Source organism: Hyaena hyaena, unplaced genomic scaffold (assembly GCF_003009895.1).
Source record: "Hyaena hyaena isolate Hyena2069 unplaced genomic scaffold, ASM300989v1 scaffold_21, whole genome shotgun sequence".
NCBI lineage: Eukaryota > Metazoa > Chordata > Mammalia > Carnivora > Hyaenidae > Hyaena > Hyaena hyaena.
The window spans coordinates 1332446-1354737 of NW_024080653.1; the positions used below are offsets into that span (position 1 = coordinate 1332446).

The 22292-nt window shown below is 58.5% G+C and overlaps 2 protein-coding genes across 9 annotated transcripts; one reads left to right on the forward strand and one right to left on the reverse strand.

The window, feature by feature from the left end:
• The first annotated feature begins 1325 nt into the window (after positions 1–1325).
• Positions 1326–4839, forward strand: ZACN (zinc activated ion channel). Its single transcript, XM_039226271.1, has 9 exons — positions 1326–1455; positions 1540–1664; positions 1824–1868; positions 2007–2113; positions 2341–2510; positions 3234–3358; positions 3486–3696; positions 3820–3984; positions 4447–4839. Exons 1-9 carry the CDS (start codon positions 1326–1328, stop codon positions 4632–4634), a joined length of 1266 nt encoding a protein of 421 aa, XP_039082202.1. The 3' UTR covers positions 4635–4839.
• A 714-nt stretch (positions 4840–5553) lies between these two features.
• Positions 5554–21856, reverse strand: EXOC7 (exocyst complex component 7). 8 transcript variants are annotated; one of them, XM_039226336.1, is made up of 21 exons: positions 21746–21856; positions 21485–21550; positions 20164–20348; positions 19868–19973; positions 17513–17735; positions 15469–15636; positions 12956–13048; positions 11977–12045; positions 10913–11058; positions 10533–10685; positions 10186–10284; positions 9857–9919; positions 9534–9600; positions 8831–8869; positions 8113–8178; positions 7775–7895; positions 7457–7552; positions 6484–6547; positions 6217–6258; positions 5981–6114; positions 5554–5728 (listed from the first exon to the last, which is right to left on the reverse strand). In XM_039226336.1, the coding sequence occupies exons 1-21, from the start codon at positions 21803–21805 to the stop codon at positions 5626–5628; spliced, it is 2163 nt and encodes a 720-aa protein (XP_039082267.1). In that variant the 5' UTR covers positions 21806–21856; the 3' UTR covers positions 5554–5625. The 8 variants fall into 8 exon arrangements, with proteins under 8 accessions (XP_039082267.1, XP_039082270.1, XP_039082269.1 ...); XM_039226339.1 differs by lacking the exon at positions 12956–13048; XM_039226338.1 differs by lacking the exon at positions 11977–12045.
• Between the last annotated feature and the right edge of the window lie 436 nt (positions 21857–22292).

Consider the following 22292-nt stretch of genomic DNA (forward strand, 5'->3'; position numbering starts at 1 on the left):
GACTTCACGGGGGAGCTGTGGATGAATGGATGCAAGGTGCTTTAATGAGCCACAGGGAAAGAGGGTAACAAAGGCACCAAAGGCAGCCGAGTTAAAAGTCAGCATGAAGGGGCGCCTGGGTGGCTTAGTCGTTTAAGCGACCGACTTTCGCTTAGGTCATGATCTCGTGGTTCATGGGTTCAGGCCCCGCGACGGGCTCTGTGCTGACTGCCAGCTCAGAGCCTGGAGCCTGTTTCAGTCTGTGTCTCCCTCTCTCTCTGACCCTCCCCTGCTCACGCTGTCTCTCTCTCTCTGTCTCTCTCCTAGAAATAAATAAAACATTAAAAAAATATTAAAAAAAAAAAAGTCAGCATGGAAATCCCTAACTGAAGCCGGGAAGCACAGGATGACCAAGGCTCTCTGCACATAGAGGCGCCAAGTATATATAGATCGGGGAACCGGCAGCCACCAACGCGTGCGACAAAGGCAGGCAGAGTGTTTAAGCCCTCACGATTAAGTCGGTCGATGAGCGGGTGCAGACACTGTGTTCCTAGTAACGTTCCTGCACAGCTCTCTGGGGCCCTTCCCAGTGTCCGCAAACTGATCAGCGCCCACCCACTTTCAGCCTTGGGCTTTCTTTCTGTCTGGGGTCAGGTCTCCAGCAGCTAGGTATTTCCTCTGGGCCAGGGAAGCCACCCCTCACCGGCAGTCCTGCTCCGGGACACCCAGGAGCCCTTCGAAGGCACTGCTGGGCTGGGGCGGGCTGAGACTCGGGTGCTGGAGCGGGAATGCCACAGGGCTTTGCTCAGGACCCAACCTCTGCCCGCCCAGGGCTTGCCCCACTCTTGGGAGTTCTTGAGCCTTTCGAGGCTTTTTACATGGAATCAGTTCAGTGAGGAGAGGCAGGAAAACTCCCAACGGTGTACGTATCTCATGGTGCTGAGGGCAGGGTACTTTGGCAAGAGCTTGAATACTTAAACCAGGCAGGTGCCCTCTTGCAAAACGTCAGGGAAGACCCGCGGCATGTGCCCAGATTGAGAGGAGCAGGTGGGGGTGGGGTGGGAGGGGGGATCTGTGCTTGCCCAGTCCGCTTGGCCATCTTTGAATGGGGCAACTGATTGCAGGTGGTGGAAATGGAGCGTGGCAGGGAAGCCTGGGCAGGTGCAGGATGGGTGGGGCTGGGTCCTGTGCTTTGTCTTCAGGTGTTTGCAGAACCCTGGGTTGGGGATGGGAGGGTGCCGACTCCAAGGCCCCAGAGACCCTGCACAGGGCAGCTGCCCGCCCGACTGTCCAGTCCCCCAGCAAAGCAACAGAAATAGAGGCTGCAGTTTGGATGCTGCTGCTCCATGCAGCCTTCCACGTCGCCACTGCAGATGGCCCGGCAGCTCCTGCTCCGTTTGGCCTTCCTCACGCTCACTGCCACCACCACCGCTGGGCCCACGGTCCAGGGGCGGGGCTTTAGAACGCGAGCCGCTGGTAGGTGGAGAGAGTAAAGTCGTTAAGCTTTGGGATTTGGACCCCAGGGCACCCACCCAAATGACCTCCACCTCCGTTCTTCAGCCTGGCCAGCCTACTTCGACCCCAACTGGCCCCAGGAGATTGAGGAAACCATCCAGATTCCAAACAATGGGAGCGCCCCCCTGATCGTGGACGTGCAAGTGTTTGTGTCCAACGTGTTTAACGTGGTAAGTGTTAACGGAGGCCGTGGAGGGAGCAGGAAACAGGTGCTGAGCTGGGGATGGGACCGGACTCAGCGCCCAGCAAGCGGTGGGGTCTCTTGCCTCCTTCTGTCCCATAGTGCCCAACCCCAGGTGACACACTGCCCGCCCTGCCCCCTCCCTCAGGACATCCTGCGGTACACAGTGTCCTCCATGCTGCTGCTTCGGCTGGTAAGCGCCCAGGGGCTGGGAAGGCGGACGGGAGAACCCCCTCTTCGTCCAGCTCAGGGGCACCAGCCTTCAGCAAACTGCCAAGAGGCTTGTGAATAAATGGGAGCGGGAGACTTAGCGGCTTCTTTGTGTCCCCAGTCCTGGCTGGATACTCGCCTGGCCTGGAACGCGGGTGTGCACCCATGGCATGCAGTCACACTGCCCTGGGACTCACTCTGGACTCCGGGACTCACCATCCGGGAGGCGTAAGTGAGGTGGGAATTCTTGTGCCGGGAAGCCCTCCTTAGTGACTATCCCCCTCCTGGCGGCCGTGCCGGACCACAGATGGTGCCTCCCTGCCCCGTGTCTCCCTCACCCTTCTGGAACCCGGATGGCAATAGAGGGCAGCTGGGCTGTGCCGGGGTCTGCCCCACATACCCCTTCTGAGAAAGGGCTGAGCCTCTGGCTGTGGTGTCTTCCCCCTGCCCAACAGGCTCTGGGTGGACTGGCAGGATCAGAGCCCGCGGGCCCGAGTGGACCCCGACGGCCACGTTGACCTGTATTTGGCCCTCACCACCGAGACCAACTGTGATTTTGAGCTCCTCCACTTCCCCAGGGACCAGAGCGACTGCAACCTCAGCTTCTACGCTTTCAGCAACAGTGGTGCTGACTGGACACGAGCTGGGGGAAGGGGGAGGGGAGAGGGGAGCCTCTGGGCTCCAGCAGACAACCCATACGGGGGCAGCAGGCCTGTGCTCACACCAGTCTAGGGGAGCTGAAGGGATCCCAGAGCAGAGCAGCTCCCGAACGGCGGCCCACCCCCCAGCTCTCCCCTGCTCTGGGCTGCAGCCCCCCTTAGTCTCCCCTCAGCGTCCCCAGGGCAACTGCCCTCAATGGCCAGGGCCTAACCGCAGTGTCTGGGCCACTCTTATCGAGCCCAGAGCCCTGGGTTGCTGCAGCCTTATTCCTGGAAGCATTCTGAAGGCGTAGCCACCAGTAAATATCCCACAGACCCAAGGGTGACATCCAGCTTGGCCCAGAAATTCCACCCTTGGCCCACATTCCCCCCACCCCCCCCAGGAAATACTAGAAGCGGCTGCCCCACGGGGCTAACAGGGCAGGTGTGAGATGAGGTACCGGTGGAGGAGTCCATAACCATTCCTCTCTCCAAGGAGCGGTGCCAAGGGCATTTATTTTTACTTCAATTCACCTCCGCATCTCAGAAGGCCCTTCCCGGGCTGGAGAGAAGGTGGGGGGTTGCACAGCCCCCAGCCACCATCACCCCTGGACTCCAGCTGGTCCCTGCCCCTTACTCCCAAGAGAGATTCGGAGGGGGGCAGGGGTACCTCTTTCCTACTTGGCCACTCCCACCCTCACCCCTTCCAGCGCTGGAGCTGGAGTTCCGGGTACACGCGGTGAACGAGATCGTGAGCGTCAAGAGGGAGTACGTAGTTCGGGATCTGAAAACCCAAGTCCCAGCCCAGCAGCTGGTGCCCTGCTTTCAGGTGACGGTGAGTTGGGACGCGGCTGACAGAGGGCTGATGGGGGCGTCATGCACACGGTCAGAGGCCATGGAGTCACCGTGCAACGGCCCAGCCCCCTGACCCCCCCACAAAGCCCTGACTTTCTTCCCTCCAGCTGCGCCTGGAGAACACAGCGCTGAAGGCCATCATAGCTCTGCTGGTGCCTGGGGAGGCGCTGCTGTTGGCGGACATTTGCGGGGGGCTGCTGCCCCTCCGGGCCGCTGAGCGCATTGCCTACAAGGTGACCCTGCTGCTGGGCTACCTGGTCTTCCACTCCTCCCTGGTGCAGGCCCTGCCCAGCTCCTCCTCCTGCAACCCGCTGCTCAGTGAGTCCCTGCGCCCTCCCCGGCCCCTCCCCTTGCCCTCTGCGGGCGGGCGGCGCCTCGCTCCCTGGGCAGGAGAGGTGCAGGCCTGGCCTTGACCTCCCCACCCCACCCTCCTGCCCCCAGTTTACTACTTCACTGTGCTACTGCTGCTGCTCTTCGTCAGCACCATGGAGACTGTGATGCTGGCCGCGCTGCTGGCCTGGGGCAACCTCAGGGCCAAGAGCGGCCCCAGCCCAGCCCGGAGAGGGGAGCAGCAAGATCATGGGGACTCAGAGCCAAATCCTGAAGGTGGGCAGGAGCCCCTTCCTGGACCAGGGGAAGAGGGAGGAGTAAGCCTAGGAGCAGGTGTGACTGGGCAGAGACAGCAGGCCCGCACCCAGGGCTGAGGCCGGGATCCGCTAGCCTATTTAGAGGCTCCGTGCATTCACTCTGCTCGCTCCACGGTCCCTGGGCTCCACTGTGTCCCACCTTGGAAGACGCAGGTCTGGCGCAGGGAGCCAGGTTAGCTTCTGTAAGGGCCCAGGTGACTTCAACTCCTGGAGATAACCCTATGCCCACCGGAGCCTCTCTATGAGCCTGTTTCTTCAATTCAAGAAGGCTTGAAATGGGCCCGACCCAAATATTAGCTGTAAATCTAAGGAAGGGACAGATAGAGGCTGGCAGCTCCCTAGGGTTCACTCTTCTGCTCTGGGCCAGCATGTTGGGTGAGCCCCAAAAAACACTGCTTTTTCCTGCACCTCCCCTGACCAGGCGCCCCCAGAGCGAAGGGGTCGAGAAGGAGCCTGGCCGAGGCTGCCGACCGCGTCTTCTTCCTGGCGTATGTGGTGGGGGTAGTGTGTAGCCAGTTCTTCTTCATTGGACTCTGGATGTGGGCGACGTGCAAGTCTGACCCAGCCCCTGGCAAGGCCGTACCCCACGGCGGGCAGCCCAGGCTGTGACAGCACAGGGCCTGGAGCTGCACACCCAGGGGCTGGGCCATGACAGAGTGTCTGGAGAAAGGAGGAAGTCAACTCTTCTCCGAAGCCTGGAGGATCCCAGGCCACCCTGAGTTCTCCCTTCTGACAGCATGTAAGCAGAGCGTGAAATAAACCCGTCACCCAAGTGACGTGTGCGTGTGCACCTCAAGCACCTGTCTTCACTGAACTGGCTGTTCATCCCTGTCCTAGGTGGGTGGGGCCGACGCACGCAAGTCCCGCTGTGCTCCTGGCCCCCATTTCTGAGACTACCGCTGTTTGGCCTTGGGCCAGGGGGCCCTGGGCACCAGGACAGGACTGAGTCAGGCCACAGCTTCTCAGAGCTCCTTCTGCAGTGTGCTGGACCCCAGACACCATGGAGAGAGGGCACTTCCGCTCCAGTCCCCTGGGGGATGCCTGGGAGGCAGAACACCCCAACTTGCTGACCGTGGGTGATGGGGGACGTTTTCTGCACCGAATCCATGAGTGGGTCGGTCTTACTGGTCTTTTCTCCATGCTCTCTGGCTGCGCTGTGGCCTGCCCCCCTGGGACCTACAGACATTTCTGAGCTAAAGGGGGCGTTCTCCACCCCCAGCTCTAAACTGGGCCAGCGGTGGGCCATTTGCTCTCCCGCCCTTGTACACAGGAGGCAACTGTGGACACAGGCCTTTGTCTTTCTTCTTTGTCCTTTCCTGTCTGGAAGCCAGCAAGTGGCCCAGGCAGGCTCAGGGTCATGAAACCTAAGGTGTGAGGGAACTCCAGTGTTCCGGGAGAGTGGTGGCCTGGGGGGCCCCAGGAAGGAATGCAAACCAGGACCCGAGGGCTCGGGGACAGGGCGCCGGGCTGGGGAAGGGCTGGAAGAAGGCCCCTGTCCCCAAGGATGTCACACTCACCAGGCCCGGAGGCAAGTTAACACTGGTTTATCTGTCCAACAAGATGGCTGATCTGGCAGAACCAGGCAGTGACAGTAGCGGGCTCAGGCAGAGGTGTCAAAGAGGCGGTCAATCATGTCGCCCACCTGTTCCACGCGGTACTTGATGTACTTCTCGGGGTTCTTGGTGAAGGGCACGCTGCCGTACCTGACCAGGCACTGAGGTCAGGGGGCAGGCTCGCAATCCCCCCAAACCGGCTCCATCCCAGCCTAAGGCACTCCTGACAGGGGGCCCCTGAGTGACATCCCTGTCTGGCCCCCCAGCGAAACCCAGGGCACTGGCTCTGCCACCTACACCCACCGGCCTCTCCGTGTTTTCTTGAACAGGAGCAGAGCAGAGCCCCAGCCAGGGGGGAAGTGAGGGGCGGAGGGCTGGGAAGGTGGAGCCTGGAGGGCCTACCTGTGCAGAAAGGCCCCATAGGTCTCCCTGACGATGTTTTTCTGAGCTTGGCGAATCTTGTCTCTCTGCTCCGTGTCAGGAATGGCCCAGGCCTTCTGGATCTTGCACAGTTCTTCAAGGCCATCATTGAAGCCCTGGCCACCAAAAAGGTGGAAATAGAAGCAACCCAAAGACTCTGGGCCCGTGTCCCTGCAACAGCGGCAGGAAGCAGTGGAGGGGAGAGGACCCCAGCTCACCTTGAACCGCTCCTTGATCATCTGCCGCTCCTTGTCCCTCAGCTGGGGGTGGCGAGACAGGGCAGAGAAAGTGTCCCTCAGAGCAGAGCCGCCCTGACACTGGCTCCCTCCCGAGACACCTGGCCCAGCCCTTTCTCCCGCTGCCCTGGTGGCTGCAGGCATCCTTCGCTCATCCCAGTGGGATGCTCGTGCATTTTTTCCCCAGAGATGTGACAACAAGCATCACATCTGCTGGGCAGCCCTTCCCAGCCCAGGCCTTCCACCCACCTTGACTCCTGGTTGGAATACAGGTAGATTCTTCTCAGCGATGTAGTCAGTCACCTTTAACCAGCTGCCAGGAGGGGAGAGAAGCAGAAGGTGGAGAAGGGAACGCCTCAGGTTGCTGCCGCTTCCCAGGTTTAGTGTGTGTGTGTGTGTGTGTGTGTGTGTGTTTAATGTTTACTCATTTTTGAGAGAGAGAGAGACAGAGAGAGCATGAGTGGGGGAGGGGCGGAGAGAGAGGGAGACACAGAATCCGAAAAAGGATCCAGGCCCCAAGCTGTCAGCACAGAGCCCAAGGCGGGGCTCAAACCCATAAACCGTGAGACCATGACCTGAGCCAAAGTCGGTGCTTAACTGACTGAGCCCCCCAGGCGCCCTTCGTTTGTTTTGCTTTTTAAGTCTCTTGATCTACTGAGCGAGGGGGAGGTCAGCAACCAACTGGGGTCACGTCTAGGCAGAACACAACTGAGACTTTTTCCTCGGACAAAGATAACATTCACGCTGCTTGCTTTTAAGAACAAGAAACAAAATTCAAGATGTTGAACAGATACGAGAAGCACTCAGAGGACAAAGATAGGAGGGAGACCACTCACGGGAAGGAACACGCAAAAGGAGACCCGCGAACCCCAGAGGGCCCTGGAGGAGGAGCAGGAGGGGAGCCGCAGGCCCAGGCTCCGCAAGCTCAAGTGCTTTGGCAAGCTTGTTCTTCGCTTGGCCTCACATTCCCACACCTCCCACGGCGGCCTTTCAATTCTTCTTAGCCCGCAGCCCCCGCAGCGCCCCCTCTGGGGAGGCTGGCTGCTGCAGCCCCGAGAACAGCGGCGGCGGCAGGGGAGGCGGCCCCCCTCTCCTCGCTGTCAGTGGTTAACAGCAAGCGGAGGGCTGGGACTGGCTCCACAGGGCACCCCATTACCGACCCCACTCCGCCTGAAGCTCGGATAGGAAGAAGGGGTGAGGGGAGGGCGCGGCAGGGGCCCACCTGCGCTGGTAGGTCTGGATCTGCTGCTCAATGTGCTCCCGGTAGGAGCGCTCGGCAGTCTTCTGGGTCACAGCCACCAGCTGGATCAGCTCGGACCTGGGGCAGGAGCAGGGCGAAAGCAGAGGGGGACCGAGTCGGCTCTCAAGGCCCGAAGGTGGCCGGCCTCCGCAGCAGCGCCAGTGCGGCCTGCCTTATGCACTCCAGGTCCTGGGGCCTCAAGGGGTAAAGCGCTGCCTCCTCGCCTGGCTGCGCAGAGGGCACGGGCCGCCCTGGGAGGAAGGGGGGGGAGAGCTGTACACGGCACCTGCATCTACTCACTTCTCCAGGGCCTTGAGGATGTAGTTGTAATTGTTGTGCAGGAAGATGGCGCTCAGAGCCGGGTCCTCATACACCTTGGACTTGCTCAGCAAGTTCAACTGCAGGTTGCCCAGTACTTTACCTGCACGGGGGAGGGTGTGGCTACATCCACCATGGCAGTCTGACCAACATGACCTAATCCCTGGTCCATGAATCAGCTCCTACCCCTCGTCCTTGTCCCTCCCAACTCTGGGCTCCACATGCCTCAGGGGCCCTCTGCCCAGCGCCGCCCCTCAGCCCCTAAATCGCAGGTTAGGTTACAGCCCCAAAGGCCGGGCGGCCAGCTAGACGGCACTCACAGATGTATGTGCTCAGCAGGCGCTTGCTGAACTCGGAGCTGTAGCTGGTGGCTGAAGAGCTGGTTTCTGGGAGAGGAAAAGGGCAGTTACTGCAATGGTGGGAGTAGCCAGGACCCTTCCCTCAGCCCCAGAAGCCACTGTGGGAACCCTGGGAGAGGCCCCGAGCCTTCCTTGAGTAGACGATGCGGGGGAGCTCAGAGGGCAGAGCTGGGTGTCTGCAGAGCCACTGGGCTCCTGCCTGCTGCAGGGAACCCTCCCTCAGACCCTTCCTGGAGCCCAGGGCCAGCCCCTCTGCGGTGACTGGGTGCCATGGCTAATGAGCTGGCCTATGACCAGCAGGAAGGCCGGCGGGAAAGGAGTGGGACCCCCGTGCCCCCCAGACCCGACCCACGCTGGGTGCTGTCTACAAGGCCAACCTATCCCATCTGTTGGCTCCCCACGGCCTCTGCCCCTTCTCCCCCACTTCCCACAACCCCCTCCATCAGGCCCCCTCTGAACAAGCAGAGGCCAAGGGGGAGGGGCCATGCAGGGTGCCACCTGAGTAAGCTCAGGGACAGAAAGCGGCCCTGTGGGGAGCTGAGACCATTGGGAGCGCTGCGAAGACACCCATGTCCCCTCTGACACCCGCTCCCCAGTAGGTCCTGAGTCTGTCCAGGGGTCTCTGTCCTCCGTGGGGCTACACCGGGGTACCATAGGGCTGCAGAGCCCCGCTGCTTACCTCGGGGGTCTAAAGGAATATTGTATGTGTCCCCAAGAACTACGGAGTGAAAGGCAGTGCACTCAGAAGAGCAGAGGGAGAGACAAAGAAGGGAGAAAGACGCAAAGTGCAAACACAGGTTAGAGACCATGTCCCCCGAGTCAAGCAGAACCCTCCCCTGGCAGCCAGAACACAGATAGTAGGACACACCCAGGCCGGACCCGAGCGCAAGGGAACACGCAGCGAAGTGGGGGGCTGGAGAACCACAAGCCAGAGGCCGCTCCTCGCTCCTCACCCCAAAACGGGGGGCGGGGGAAGGGAGGGCCCAGGGGCCCCAACAAGTTGGGCTGGGCTTTGGTGCTCAGAAATGCCCCTGTGCCAGGGCAGCGGTCGGCAGGAAGACACCAGGCCAGCCCTGAGCGCCAGCCCACGGAACGGTCAGCTGCGTGGGACCCGTTGGGAAGACAGGCGAACACAAGAGCAAGCAGAGACATGCGGAAGGAGGGGCGAGGCAGGCGGGGCATCTTTGACCCAGGGGCTGCCACTCTCCAGAGCCGGGAGGGCAGAAGGAGCGAGAAGGGAGGGAGACAGGAAAGGCACACTCAAACCCCACTGCACAGGGCTGGAGGAAATCTCTTCCGGAGGTGGCCGGTAACCCCGTGTTTCCAGCCAGAGGGAGGAGAGGGGCATGCGGTCAGGGGCCCCACTGGGAGGCAGCAAGTACCTTGCGAGGCCAGCATGGCGCCAGCCGTCTCCTGGAAGTCCAGGAGCTGCTGCAGGAAGAGGATGGCCTGTGTGAGGAGAAGAAAGGTTAAGGGCAGGACCCAAAGGTCAGATCGCCTCCCAAACGCACCCCCCCGACCTTTCCAGGGCACGTGCAGGGCCAGGGGTCTGCCCAGAGTCGGGTGGTCGCAAGCCTCCTGCCCTGAATGCTCTACTGGAGATGCCAAGTACTCTGCCATGCATCTGGCTGCCGGCACGCGGCACGTGGCTCCGGGCCAGCCTGGGCCCCCCCCACCCCCCGAGGCGGCCTGGGGCAGCACCTACGTTGCTTGTGAGCTCATGCACGGTGCCATCCTTGGGCATGTTGTATTCCTTGTCCGGGTCATTCTGTGGAAAAAACCAGCCCAACTTCCGGAACCTGCTCCCAAGGCCCCCCCACCCCGGGCCCCAGGCAGTCGGCTCTTGGTGCCACCTCGTGGCAGATCGGTGTCAGGGCGCCCCTCAGGCACAAAGGCGATCAGGACGGGACAGGACAAGTGGGGTAGGAGCCTCACCCCTCGGGGGGCCCAGGAGCCCCCCCCCCGGGAAAGAAAGGGAGGCCAGCGGGTCCTGGCAGGAAGCAGGCCCCTGGTGGTCCTGCCCACAGACAGCACCTTGATGTTGTCAGCAAAGTCCTCCAGCGCCTTGGCTCCGACGGTCTCCATGGAGGTGATGAGGCCAGGCAGCTTGTTCTTGGTGCTGGCGGCCGTTCCCTAAGGATCAAACACAGCAGGGGAGGCCAGCTCCTTGCCAGCCGCTTCCTTGGCCCTCACCCCAGGGCCTCCCCTCTTGTCCGGTCACCCCGGGAGTGTCCCCACATGTCCAGGGCCCCGCTGAAGCCCTTCCACTCACACCGGGAGCAGAGGTGTGAGGGCCGGAGAAGGCGGCTCCCTCGGGGGGCCGCGCCAGGCGGGCCAGAGGCCTCCTCCCCGTGTCCCCAGGGGCCTTCCTACCCACATACCTGGAGCACCTGGTCAAACTCGGGCTTGGTCTGCTTGAGGTGCCGCAGGATGGGGAAGACGGTGAGCACGGCAGAGAAGTCGTGCCGGATGATGGCCTTCCGGGCAGCGGACACGATGTTTTCCCCCTCCAGCATCAGCCCATCCAGCGCATCCTGAGAGGGCAAGGACACAGGGGGACAGAAAGGTGAGATCTGGCTCCTGGGGACAGTAAGGACTCCTGGAAGGAAGCCAGGGTGCCCCGCAGACGCAGATGGCAATGGGGAGACACCCCCTCCCGCCAGACGCGCTGGTGGCTGTGGACGAACTCAAGCCTCTGCAGTGACAGCTTCTGCTGGGGCATCAGGCCAGGCCCCAGGAGCAGGGTGGGGCGGGGCAGGACCTGGATCAGGGAGTCAAAGGTCTTTTTCTGATGGTGCTCGGGGATGACATCCATCAGGAGCTGGTACTCGCTCTGGGCCAGTTTGACGAAGGCGCTGACGCAGTGAATGTAGGCGTCGGTCTCCACGTCCAGCGTGTCGTCTCTCCCTGGGGGGACGGCAGTGCCCCTCAGCAGCTGGGCTGGGGGGCAGCCGCTCTCCCTGCTGGGGGGGCATGGGTCTCCCCAGCTCCTGGCCTGTAGGCCAGGCCAGCAGCACATGGGAGGAGGTGGACCGTTCTGGCAGAAAGCTGAGAGGGCTCCAGCAGGCCTGACCGGTTCGTGGGAAAAGAATGGGGGCTGAATCCAGCCTTTGCCCTGTGGCTTTGCTTTCAGCCCTGCCAGACAGTATTTATCTCCCAGGGTACCATGTGCTACAGGTGGTAGAGGGAGATGGATAAAGGGATAAAGAGGCAGGAGCCCTAAATCAGCTTCCTGACTAAGGTGTACCTGACCCCAGGCCTGAGGATGGTACTAGAAAGGCAGCCAAGGTGGGCAAGCAGCAGTGCCCATTCATCTGAGAAAATGCTGGGACACTGAAGGCAGTTATCAGCCCAGCCAGAGCTTCTGGAATATCTAGGAAGGTGGTGGGCTATGCGCTCTGAGGCTTGCTGGCATAGGGGCAACCTCTGAGAAAAGGTGATGTGAGTCCCAGAAAAGGAGGGCTCCCGGCCGGTCAGCTGCCCCCGGAGGAGACCCGGCCCCGCCTGCAGGCAACCTGGTGCTATCAGCAAAGGAACGGGCTCCGAGTCAGAGCTTTGGAACTGTTGTTGGAGTCAGATGTCAGGGCTCCCTGCCCTGCCGGGAGCCACCTTCCAAGTAGCAGCAACTTCTCCCTTGGCCCAGGCCCTGAGAGCCAGGCATGCACTCCCATCTGGAGAGGCAAGGAGACCTAGTACCCAAAAGAGAGACTTGAGAGAGAGAGAGAGAGAGAGGGAGGGAGGCAGATAGGCCTGGCTCATCCTCAGAGCAGAGCCCTCTGTGGGCCGCTGCCTTGGCTGCCCTCGGGCTGGGCTGCGCGTACTCACCAGCCAGTGGCCCGTGCTTGTCGATCAGGGCCTCCGACAGGTGCTTAACTCGGAAATCATGCTCGGGACCTAGCGAGAGGTCGGTCGCAGACGCGAGCAGTGTTTATCCGGGGGCCGGGTGGGCTCGCCCTCGGGGCCAGGGAAGAAGCCCTCCATCTCCCGGGTGGGGTGTGAGATGGGGTGCAAGGGAAGGGGTGCCGGAGCGGGCTCTGAGCCCCTCCTGTGACTGGGACCACCCTGGGAACAGCCATTTCAAGCCTGACTTGCAGCGCCCCAGACCGTTCTTGAGCTGCTTCTCCAAGCCCGAGGCCAGAGAAAGCCTGCAGGGCCACCAAGCTCTGAAGGGCTCCTGACAGCTGCAGAGGGTCTGATGCTCGGCCCCAGGGGGCTTACTGACCTCGCCATATCTGGGGAGAGACTCAGCTGGACAAATGTCCCTGCTGGGTGAATGGAACAGCCTTCTTTTGTTTCCCCGGCTTATTCTTCCAAAGGAGGGTCAGGTCCACCAGGGCAGGGCTGCCCTTCCTCTGACAGGAGGTACCGGAGGGGCATGGCCTGCAGGCTGCCAGTCCCCCTTGGGGCTCACACTCCCCTTTCTAAAGCCGGGGGCGGAGGGGGCGGCCCGGAGGCCTAGGCCAGCTTGGTCCTACCACTGCTGGTCTGAGCGTGAAAGGGCTGCCCATGACAAAGAACCTCCCCTGAGTTCAAATAGGAGACAAGGACAGAGACAGGGAGGGGAGGGAGTGGGAAGCCTCGGGGAGGGCAGAGCTGCCGGCAGCCAGACAGGACCAGGCCGAGGCCAAGAAGGCTGCCCCTGTGCCAGCGGAACGAGTGGCACCAGGGACGTGCTGTTCCCACCCCCTGCTTCCCTCTCAGGGACTCTCCCGCAGCCCTCCTGGGGGCTCGGGGGCTCTGCCCTGCCGCGAGTGTGGACACATGGTGGAAGAGGAGGGAACAGGAGAGAACACAGGGTGATTACCTTCCAGAGGAATGAGGTTAGAGCCCCCCTTTTTCCCATCTAGACCATGCTGGGAATACTGTTTCAGAAGGTTCTGAGCCTTACGGATCGTCCCTGTCACCAGAGCCACACAGAGAGGAGATAAGAGGACCTAGGAAATGAGTGAGAGAAAACAGCAGCGGCCCTCCACCTGCCCCCCCACCCCGGCCCCGAGCCCCACACCCGGCACCCCCAACAGTGAGCATGCCCACACGCCCCCTCTCCAGCGGGCCCCTTCCCAGGCCCGCCAGAGACGCTGCAGACGGGCGGGAAGGAACGGCCGCTGGTCGTCTCCCACATGGGCCTCCTGACTCTGCTACTGACCCTCACCGTGCGGGACTGAGTTCTCTTTAGAAAGTGCAGCGGGTGAAGGAGAGGAGATGGGCAAAGATCCATCAGGAGAAGCCAAAAAGAAAAAACACTAGCGAGTGGCATTTAAGTCAGAATAGACCAGGGCTCAGGACACAGGAGCTGGTGATGAAGATCTCACACCCAGAGGGCACAGCCAGGGCTGGCAGAGCCTGGGGACCCCTGGAGGCCAGCAGGCCCATGGCCCGGCCTGAAACCCCAGGCAGAGTCCCCCTGCTGGGCATGCTCAGTGTTGGGAAGTGGCCAAACGGAGGTGGACAGAAAACAGAACCCGGGAGTCGGGGAGACAGCACTGAGCTTCCTGGGAGAGCAATGCCCAAGGCGGAAGGCTTGGAGGCCCTGAGGCAGCCTGGCCCCGTGCATCAAAGCCACCTGAACCCCCAAAGCAATGGGAAAAAAACTCAGAAGCTGGGGGGGGGGGGAGGAGGGCAGTTAACAGAAGGCACCACACAGAGCCGGAGGGAGGGCAGCAGAAAGGGTGCATGCTCTCGGCATGGGGGAAAAAAACAACAGTTAGTATCACAAGTGAAAACAACGAAAACAGCACTGCGGTGCCTACAGCCGCCGGGGTCAGCCACCTCTGCAGGAACGAGACGTCTCAGGGCAGAAAACGCGGGCAAATGAAACAGCATTGAAAATGGACGAGACAGCTGCCTCGTGAATGAAATGCACTGGGAGGCGGGACGAGGCCCCAGTACGTAACTCTGGTCCATCGTCCCCGGAGAGTCCTGTGTCTCCCACCCCCAGCCGTGTCTCTGAACACAGTGAGGCAGCTTGGGTCCTGGGCAGCTCCCCACCCCCAACCCCCAGCTGGGGGAGAAGGGGCAAGGTCTGGAGTGGCTCATTTCTTTCTGTTTGTACCACATCACAATTAGCTACTAATGAGCAGGTTCAGGGCCCCAGCTCAGCATCTGTCTCCCTGTGCTCTCCCCATTCGACAAGCGATCCTGCTAATGAGCGAATCAGATTCCTGCCCCACAACTGGCCAGGAGCAGATGGGCTTGCAGACGGGCCTTGACGAGCCTAACGCTGCCATGGGTGTGGACGGGGGACACTGATCAGGCAGCCGCCAAACCCATCAGGCTCCCAATTATCACAGAGACGCTGAGGTTGGTATTAAATTACTGACCGACCCAGGCCTCCCTGCGCCTCTCCTCCGGGCCCGGTTCCCTAGTTCCCAACAGCGGTCCTGACCCACTGGCTGCTGACAAGTGTGGAGCCCGCATGGCAACCACAGGGATCCTCACAGCCAGAGCCTGGTTCTGGGGCCCATAAGCCGAGGACGGATTAGGCCCACTGTGAACCCCGGCCTGGCCAGTGCAGACCGGTTCTGGGACACCCCTCGCCCAACGTGGGCCTGTCAGAGAAGAGATGGGGAAGAGAGCACAGACTGGCTGAGGCAGGCAGCCTCACAGCCTCGAGGTCCCTGCCCAACTCGCAAAGGCACCGGGATGGGTCGAATGCGTGCAGACAGCTGCAGCTGGGCAGGCCAGCTTAGCACAGTCACTGTTTGGAGCAGGTTTTCCAGGTGACCCCCGGGACAGCCACCGTGTCCTGGTGTATTTCCTGCTAGGGCCGCCAGGCCCGGCTTCCCTAGCCCTCTGCTCGCTAGGGCCCCCGAGGGCAGCCTCCGCTCTGTCGTGTCTCCAAACCTTAATTGAAGGCCGGAGCAGGAGCAGGTGCTCTGAGGGGCATGGGCAGGTGGGGACGGAACGCCCTACACACAGCCTGCTGTCACGAGACGGGGTCCCCAAGGCCACACCCGGCACGTGCCTGCCACCGCGGCTTGCAGCGTGGGCTAAGGTGGAAGAGGACCCTGGTTTCACGGGCTTTCTCTGCCTGGTGATGCTCACGGCAGCTCCTCACCTTGTGATATCCTAGCCTCTCTTTCAGCCAAGGGCAGCTTGCCAAGCTGCGGCTGACACACGGGGAGCGCGGGGCCGCAATGGATGGGGCCCTGCTAGGTGGGTAGACACCTGCTTTCTGTCCTGGGAACCTACAGTCGGGGGTCACCGTGAGGGCAGGCTCTGGAGGGACCGACACGGCTAAGCCCAGGGCGGCCCAAAGCAAGGCAGGCCCCACGCAGCCTTCTGGCAGGGGCTGCACAGGCCAGGGTCGGGGCTCACCTGGCCTCTTGGTGGGCTTCTTGGTGGGCGTGTCTTTCCTCTTGTTGGGGATAGCAGGCGAGTAGGGAACTCCAGAGGAAGAACTGCTCTTCCGGAAGTGCTCCTTCAGGCCCTTGAGAGAGCGATCTAGCTGGCTGGAGCGAATCTGGTAGTAGACATTCATGAAATCTGGGGAGAGATGGGGCGACAGCACCGTGGCAGCTGGGGTCCCTGCCCCGCCGTGGGACCCCCTCTCCCCCTACACAAGCATGCAGGGAAGCAGTAGAGCCTGCTGTTTCTGCCCGCTAACCCGTTCGCGGCATCTGCTGTGGCTCTCAGTCACCCACATAGCCTGATCCCAAATCAGGCTACCTTTATTAATTTATTTATTTCACCTTATTTTAATGTTTATTTGTTTTTGAGAGAGAGAAACACAATGTGAGCAGGGGAGGAACAGAGAGGGAGGGAGACACAGAATCCAAAGCAGGCTCCAGGCCCTGAGCTGTCAGCACAGAGCCCAATGCGGGGCTCGAACCCACCAACCGTGAGATCATGACCTGAGCCGAAGTCCAAACACTTAACCGACTGAGCCCCCCAGGCGCCCCCAGGCTGTTTTTAAAAAGGGAAACCGATAATTACGTTTCCAAGGTAAGTTTCTTTTAGATAAAAAACAGAAAACTAACATCCAGATTCACCTTGGGAAGGGGACAAAGGACGTGGGCGATTTACAGGAGCCAAAGAGAAAACAAACGTTGGTGAACGAAAAACGCGCTGTATCTTTAGCCGTTAATGAGGAGCAAGTTGGGGGGGGGAAAAAGGACTGTGACAGTCCTAAATGAGGTCAATGAAATTAATGAAGAAGAAAGAGCCACGGGACCGTGTGGGCCTGTCGACTGGAGAGGAGCTCACAATGGCAGAAGGTTATGGGTCTGTTTGGACGCTTCTATCCGATGGTTACGTCTTTGAGAAAATACCCATGAACTCCCTACCTAAGAAAGGCAATCGCACAGGTATGCTCCCTGCCGTACTATTTCTCAATACCAGAAAACCGGAAAATCCAAAAACGCGAGTGAGCAAGGAAACACCGTGGTACATTTCAGCAGGTCCCAACAAATGGGCTGCAGGGAGCCCCGATGCAAAGAATGGGCCAAAGCACAGAGGCTCTGGCTGAAGGGTGCTGAGGGGTCTTCAGGCTGTCCACCGGCTTCCCTCTTCTGGCCAGGGAGCCCCTAAAAATGTCCTGCCGACCCCGAGGCCCCCCCACAGTGCAGCTTATGAGCCATGATGCGTTCACGAGGTCACTACCTGTAGCCCTGAGACTTGTCACCATGCAGTCTGTGAAGGAAGACGGGGATAACGGTCATGCACACTGACAGCGGGCGTGCGTACACGCTAACAAAGAGAAGGAGGGCTTGGGGGGCTAAAAAACCTTAACATGGAATATTCATTGGAGTTTTTGTTTTCTAAAATTTTTGCTTGACTCAAGATTTTTTTTAAATTCCAGGACCGGCTAAAGAAATGATATTACCGCCATGCCGCAAAATATATGCAGCTGTTAAAAAGAACAAAGGCTTTCTGCACTATTTGACGTCTTTGTAACTGGGGACGCCTGGGTGCCTGACTATTAAATGTCAGTTAAGCATCCGACTTCGGGTCAGGTCATGATCTCATGGTTCATGAGTTCGAGCCCCGCGTCCAGGTCTGTGCTGACAGCTCAGAGCCTGCAGCCTGCTTCGGATTCTGTGTTTCCTTCTCTGACCCTCCCCTGCTCACGCTGTCTCTCTATCTCTCTCTCTCAGAAATAAATTAAAACATTAATTTTTTTTTTTTTTTAATAAAAGACAAACAAAAAAGTAAAGAAACAGGAGGTTAAGGTATATAAAGAAAAGCCTGAATTTGGCTGGATTCACAATTTGGTACACAAACTGTAGATTTATTGCTCGTGTGTTATTTCCTATTAAACTTCTTTTTATTAAAAAGGCAACAGAATCCACATGGATTAAAGAAATCAAAGGGGGAAAAAAACATCCCACTCCATCTGGCCTCGCCCCCTGGGCCCTCTCACCTTGGTTGCGGCCATATTCCACAAGCCAGCGGGAGATGCGGATCACGTCCTGGAGCACTCCCTCGGGCAGGTGCTCCAGGGGCCCCTCCTCCTGCACCTCCAGCTCGTCTTCACCGCTGATCAGATCCAGGATGAGCACGGGGGAGACGACCTTACTGTGCCTGGTCATCAGGCTGCGGAACTCAGACTCCAGGCACTCCTTCCCCCGCTCAAACAGCAGCTTCTAGGGGGACACCGGAAGGGAGGAAGGGAGAGGGTCCGAGGCTGCCTCCGCAGTCAGCCGGCGCCTCCTCTGCCTTCACTTCTGAGAAGAAAGGCCAGGAAGCCCTCCTTGCTTATGTCTTTGCCTCGTGTGCTCTCAAAATGTATGTTCACAGGCGGAACTCACAGTTCTACAAGACGTGGATGCTTCACAAACATTGGCTGATTGTTTTCTCACTGAGCTGTTAATATTTCCTCTTGTTAGAAAATGGTTTGCAGGGGCGCCTGGGTGGCTCAGTCGGTTAAGCATCCGACTTTTTTTTTTTTTTGAGAGTCAGAGAGAGCATGAGCAGGGGAGGGTCAGAGAGAGAGGGAGATACAGAATTTGAAGCAGGCTCTAGGCTCTGAGCTAGCTGTCAGCACAGAGCCTGACGCGGGGCTCGAACCCACGAATTGTAAGATCATGACCCAAGCCGAGGTTGGACGCTTAATCGACTGAGCCACCCAGGCACCCCATGCATCCAACTCTTACTTGGCTCAGGTCATGATCTCACAGGTTCGTGAGTTCAAACCCCACATTGGGCGAGGCACTGTTAGTGCAGAGCCTGCTTGGGACTCTCCCTCCTCCCTCCCTCTCTGTCCCTCCCCCACTCGCGCGCTCTCTCTCAAAATAAATAAACTTAAAAAAAGAAAAAAGGAACAGGAAAATGGTTTGCAAAAGGAAAAAACAGATCAACCGATCAATGTCAAAGGAAAAACTTGTGCTGCAAAGGACACCATCAAGAAAGTGAAAAAAAAAAAACCCCACCGGATGAGAGAAAACATTTGCAAATGATATATCTGATAAGGAACAGATATCCAGAACATCCAAGAGAACAGAGAACATGGGTCCACACAAATGAGTGTACTTGAGGGCTCACGGCAACGTTACTCCTAACAGCCAAAAAGTGGTGAGTCCATCAAGTGGCTAAGGGAGAACCAGGATGTGGTCCGCCCATGCAACTCGGTATTATTCAGCCATACCCGGGACTGACACACACCACCCACACCACCGTGTGCGTGAACCTTGAAAACAACATGCTAAGTAAAAGGCGGCGGACACAAACAGTCACATATTATACGATCCTGTGCACAGGAAAAGCCCGGAATAGACAGATCTGGAGAAAGAGAGCGCAGACCAGTGTCTTGCAGAGGCTGGGTGAGCGGGAAGAGGGGTGGAGGGGTGTGGCTGCCAGTGGGTTCAGGGTTCCTATTCGGGTGATCCAAGTGTTCTCAAATCGGTTCCAGGGACATGGTGCAACTCTGCGATTTATACTAGAACCAGTGAATCGTGTACTTTAAGTGAGCAAACGTTATGGTGTGTGAACTGTATCTCAATAAAGATGTTTCAAAAACGAGAGAAGAGGGACGCCTGGGTGGCTCAGTCAGTTGGGCGTCCAGACTTTGGCTCAGGTCGTGATCTCACGGTTCGTGGGTTTGAGCCCTGCATTGGGCTCTGTGCTGACAGCTCAGAGCCTGGAACCTGCTTTGGACTCAGTGTCTCCCTCTCTCTCTGCCCCTCCCCTGCTTGACGCTCTTTCTCTCTCAAAAATAAACAAACATTAAAAAACTTTTTTCGTGGTATATTTTGTATTAAGTATATTTTGCCACTACGACAAAAAAACACACGTTCATGTATGAAGATCAAATGTTAAATTTATGGGGTGCCTGGGTGGCTCAGTTGGATGCATGTCCGACGCTTGATTTCGTTTCAGGTCATGATCCCAAGGTTGTGGGATCGAGCCCTGCACTGGGCTCCTTGCTGAGCATGGAACCTGCTTAAGATTCTCTCTCTCCCTCTCCTTCTGCCCCTCTCCCCAATTTGCATTTGTGCACTCTCTCACTCTCTCTCTCTTTCAAATAAAAAAATAATTATAAGAATAAAAAATAAAAACATCTGCTATATAATTTATAGTTTAGTCAAATTACAAAAATATAATAAAAACGTGTATCTATAATTTCTGAAGCAGAGATCTTAATGGCTACAGTATGCATACTGTATTACACACTAGTTTCTTCTATATGATCTCCTTTAAGCTGGTCCAGTGTCCCTCATGAGACCATGACAGGGGCTGGTGTCCCCAAACCTCCCACGTTAGCCTGCAGGCCCCTCACCACTTTGTTGAGCTCTGGGCTGTCTGGGCTGTTGTCCTGGAAATACTCCACCGCCTTCTGAATCTTGGCCATGCTCCCCAGATACTCCTCCAGCCTGCCTGTTGGGCTGTGAAGGAGAAGAGCTGCGTTGGCCTGGGCAGTGGAAGATGAAGAGGAAAGACCAAGCGAATAATATTTGGAAAAGAAGAGAATTCACACAGGGAATTCTAGGCTCAATTATTCAAACCCTCCCTTCTAAAGCCTAGGGTCGCTGGCCTAAGAGGTGTCAGCCATGTGACCCTCTGGCCCGAGCTCACCCCTCCTTGATGATTTTCTCAGTGTCGCTGGCCACATGGTAGTAGCTGATGACATGGTCCAGGCAGGAGAGAGTCTTCTCAACATTCTCCTGCAGCCGCTGCAGGTTCTCCGTCTGCTTGTGCACAGGGATGATGGAATTCTCCAGCTTCATAAGGCGGCTCTCAAAGGAGGACAGGATCGACACCTGCGGAGGGCAGCCCAGTCTCAGGACTCAGGTTGTCCCCAAACTGCTTCTACCCACCCACGGGGTCTACCGCATTTGCCGCCTTTTCTCTGGCTTTTTAGATAATAAAGTCCATGAGGGAAGGGAGAGGGTGTACTTATTCACCCCTGTACCCCCAGTGCCTACTATGTGCACAGCACATAGGAGGAGGTGGTCCAAATAAACTGGATGAAGTTTGATTTGAAGGCAACCCAAGGATCAGACGAACTCCTTCTAAGGTAATCACCCCAGGATGGCTTCCCTTCCACCCTCTGAAGCCAAATCTCAATTTCACCTTCTCTCTGATGCTTTACTAGAGTGAACAGGAAATAGTGCCATACAGAATAGTCTCAAATGCATTGCCAGTACCTTCAGAACCCTCTCTCTCTAAGGGTGAATCTCATTAAATAAGGACGAGGATTTTATGATTGTGTTACTAAACACATACCCAAGTTTTTATCTACTCAATTTCAGCTTTCCTGGTCTCTTCTAGAAACAAGGAAGGAAATTCGTATTTGTTGAGCACCTATTGTAAACCAGGTACGATGCAAGATGCATTCCCATGCATTGGCTCCTATGGCCTTCAGAGCCACTTTGGGAGGCTGGCATTGTCTCCTAGTGGATGAGTTAACTAAAGGTCAGAGCTACCTGTCAGGCGCCACACACAAATAAGGGGAGGGGTGAGGAGCAGATCCCAGATCTGTCGGATTTCTAAGTTCCATCGAGCCCTAAAGCCCTCTGAGGTGAAGGTTGAGTGTATTGTGACTCAGAAACTCCGGCTAACCTTGTCCTCTGATCATCACTTGAAGTGAGGATGACACAGGACCAGCACCCAGCCCACGTCAGTCACACTCGCTAAATGACTGCGGAAGGGGGGAGGGAAGAATGGAGAGCTTGGACAGAAAGCTGAACGCCTGAGCCAGCATCCCCAGGGAAGGGGCGAAAAGGGGGAAGAGAGCTAGGTAAGCCACCCCACACTGTTGCTAGAGAAACCCACACGTTACCCCCATCACCCCCCAGGCTCCAATCCAGGCCCTCAGTACCGGAACCGCCAGGAAAAGGGCTCTCCCCCAGGGTCTGGAGGCCTGTCTGCCCCTCCCACCTGAGGGGTTACTCACCATGTTCTTGGTGAGCTGGTCGCTCTTCTCCAGGCTGTCTCTGATGAAGAACAGCGTCTCCTCCTCCTGGGGGAAGCGGAGGGGAGGGCATCACAAGAAGCCAGAGGCTAAAGCTGACCATCGCGTCCAACCTCGCGGCCTCGCCCCCAACCCCTTCTCCTCGCAGCGAGTGCTCCCTCCCAGCCCTGTCTCCTCCCTGAGTAGAAGCCCTGGCCCGGATCTCGGCCCCTTCCTTCACCTGCATTCCGGCCCCATTCGCACCTGCTTCAGCTTGTCCTCGATCTCCCGCCGCCGGGCGGACGCCTCCTGCGGGGGGATCATCGCCTCGGCCCAGCAGCTCCCACTCCCCGGCGCCTAGCCGCTACGAGCCCTCTCGGCTCCCGTCTGTGCCACACCCACTTCCGCCCTATGTCCCTCCCCGGGCGGGGCGGGGGGAGGGGGGGGGGGGCGCACTGGTGGTGCCATGTTGGGAGTGGCAGCTGGAACTGAGCTTGCGCAGAACTGAGTATGGGCCGGGGCAGGTGGCCATCTTGGGAGTGGCGAACGCGGGTTGCCTGCCTTGTCAGAAAAGGTTCACAAGCGGTGCTGTGTCGCGCGGCTGGCAGGACGGTGACAGCTCATTTGCCGTCTTCGTGTGAATGCTGACCCTTTGGATAAAGGCCGCTGGGGAAAACCACACATTTGTTTCTCTAGATCACATTTTGTGTCCAGGCACCGACGTCTCCTTCCCGCAGACCGCAGCACGGAGCGTGTCACACTATAGGCCCCGAACGTGTGGCCGTTTAATGAACCAGGGGCTTGCGTAGTG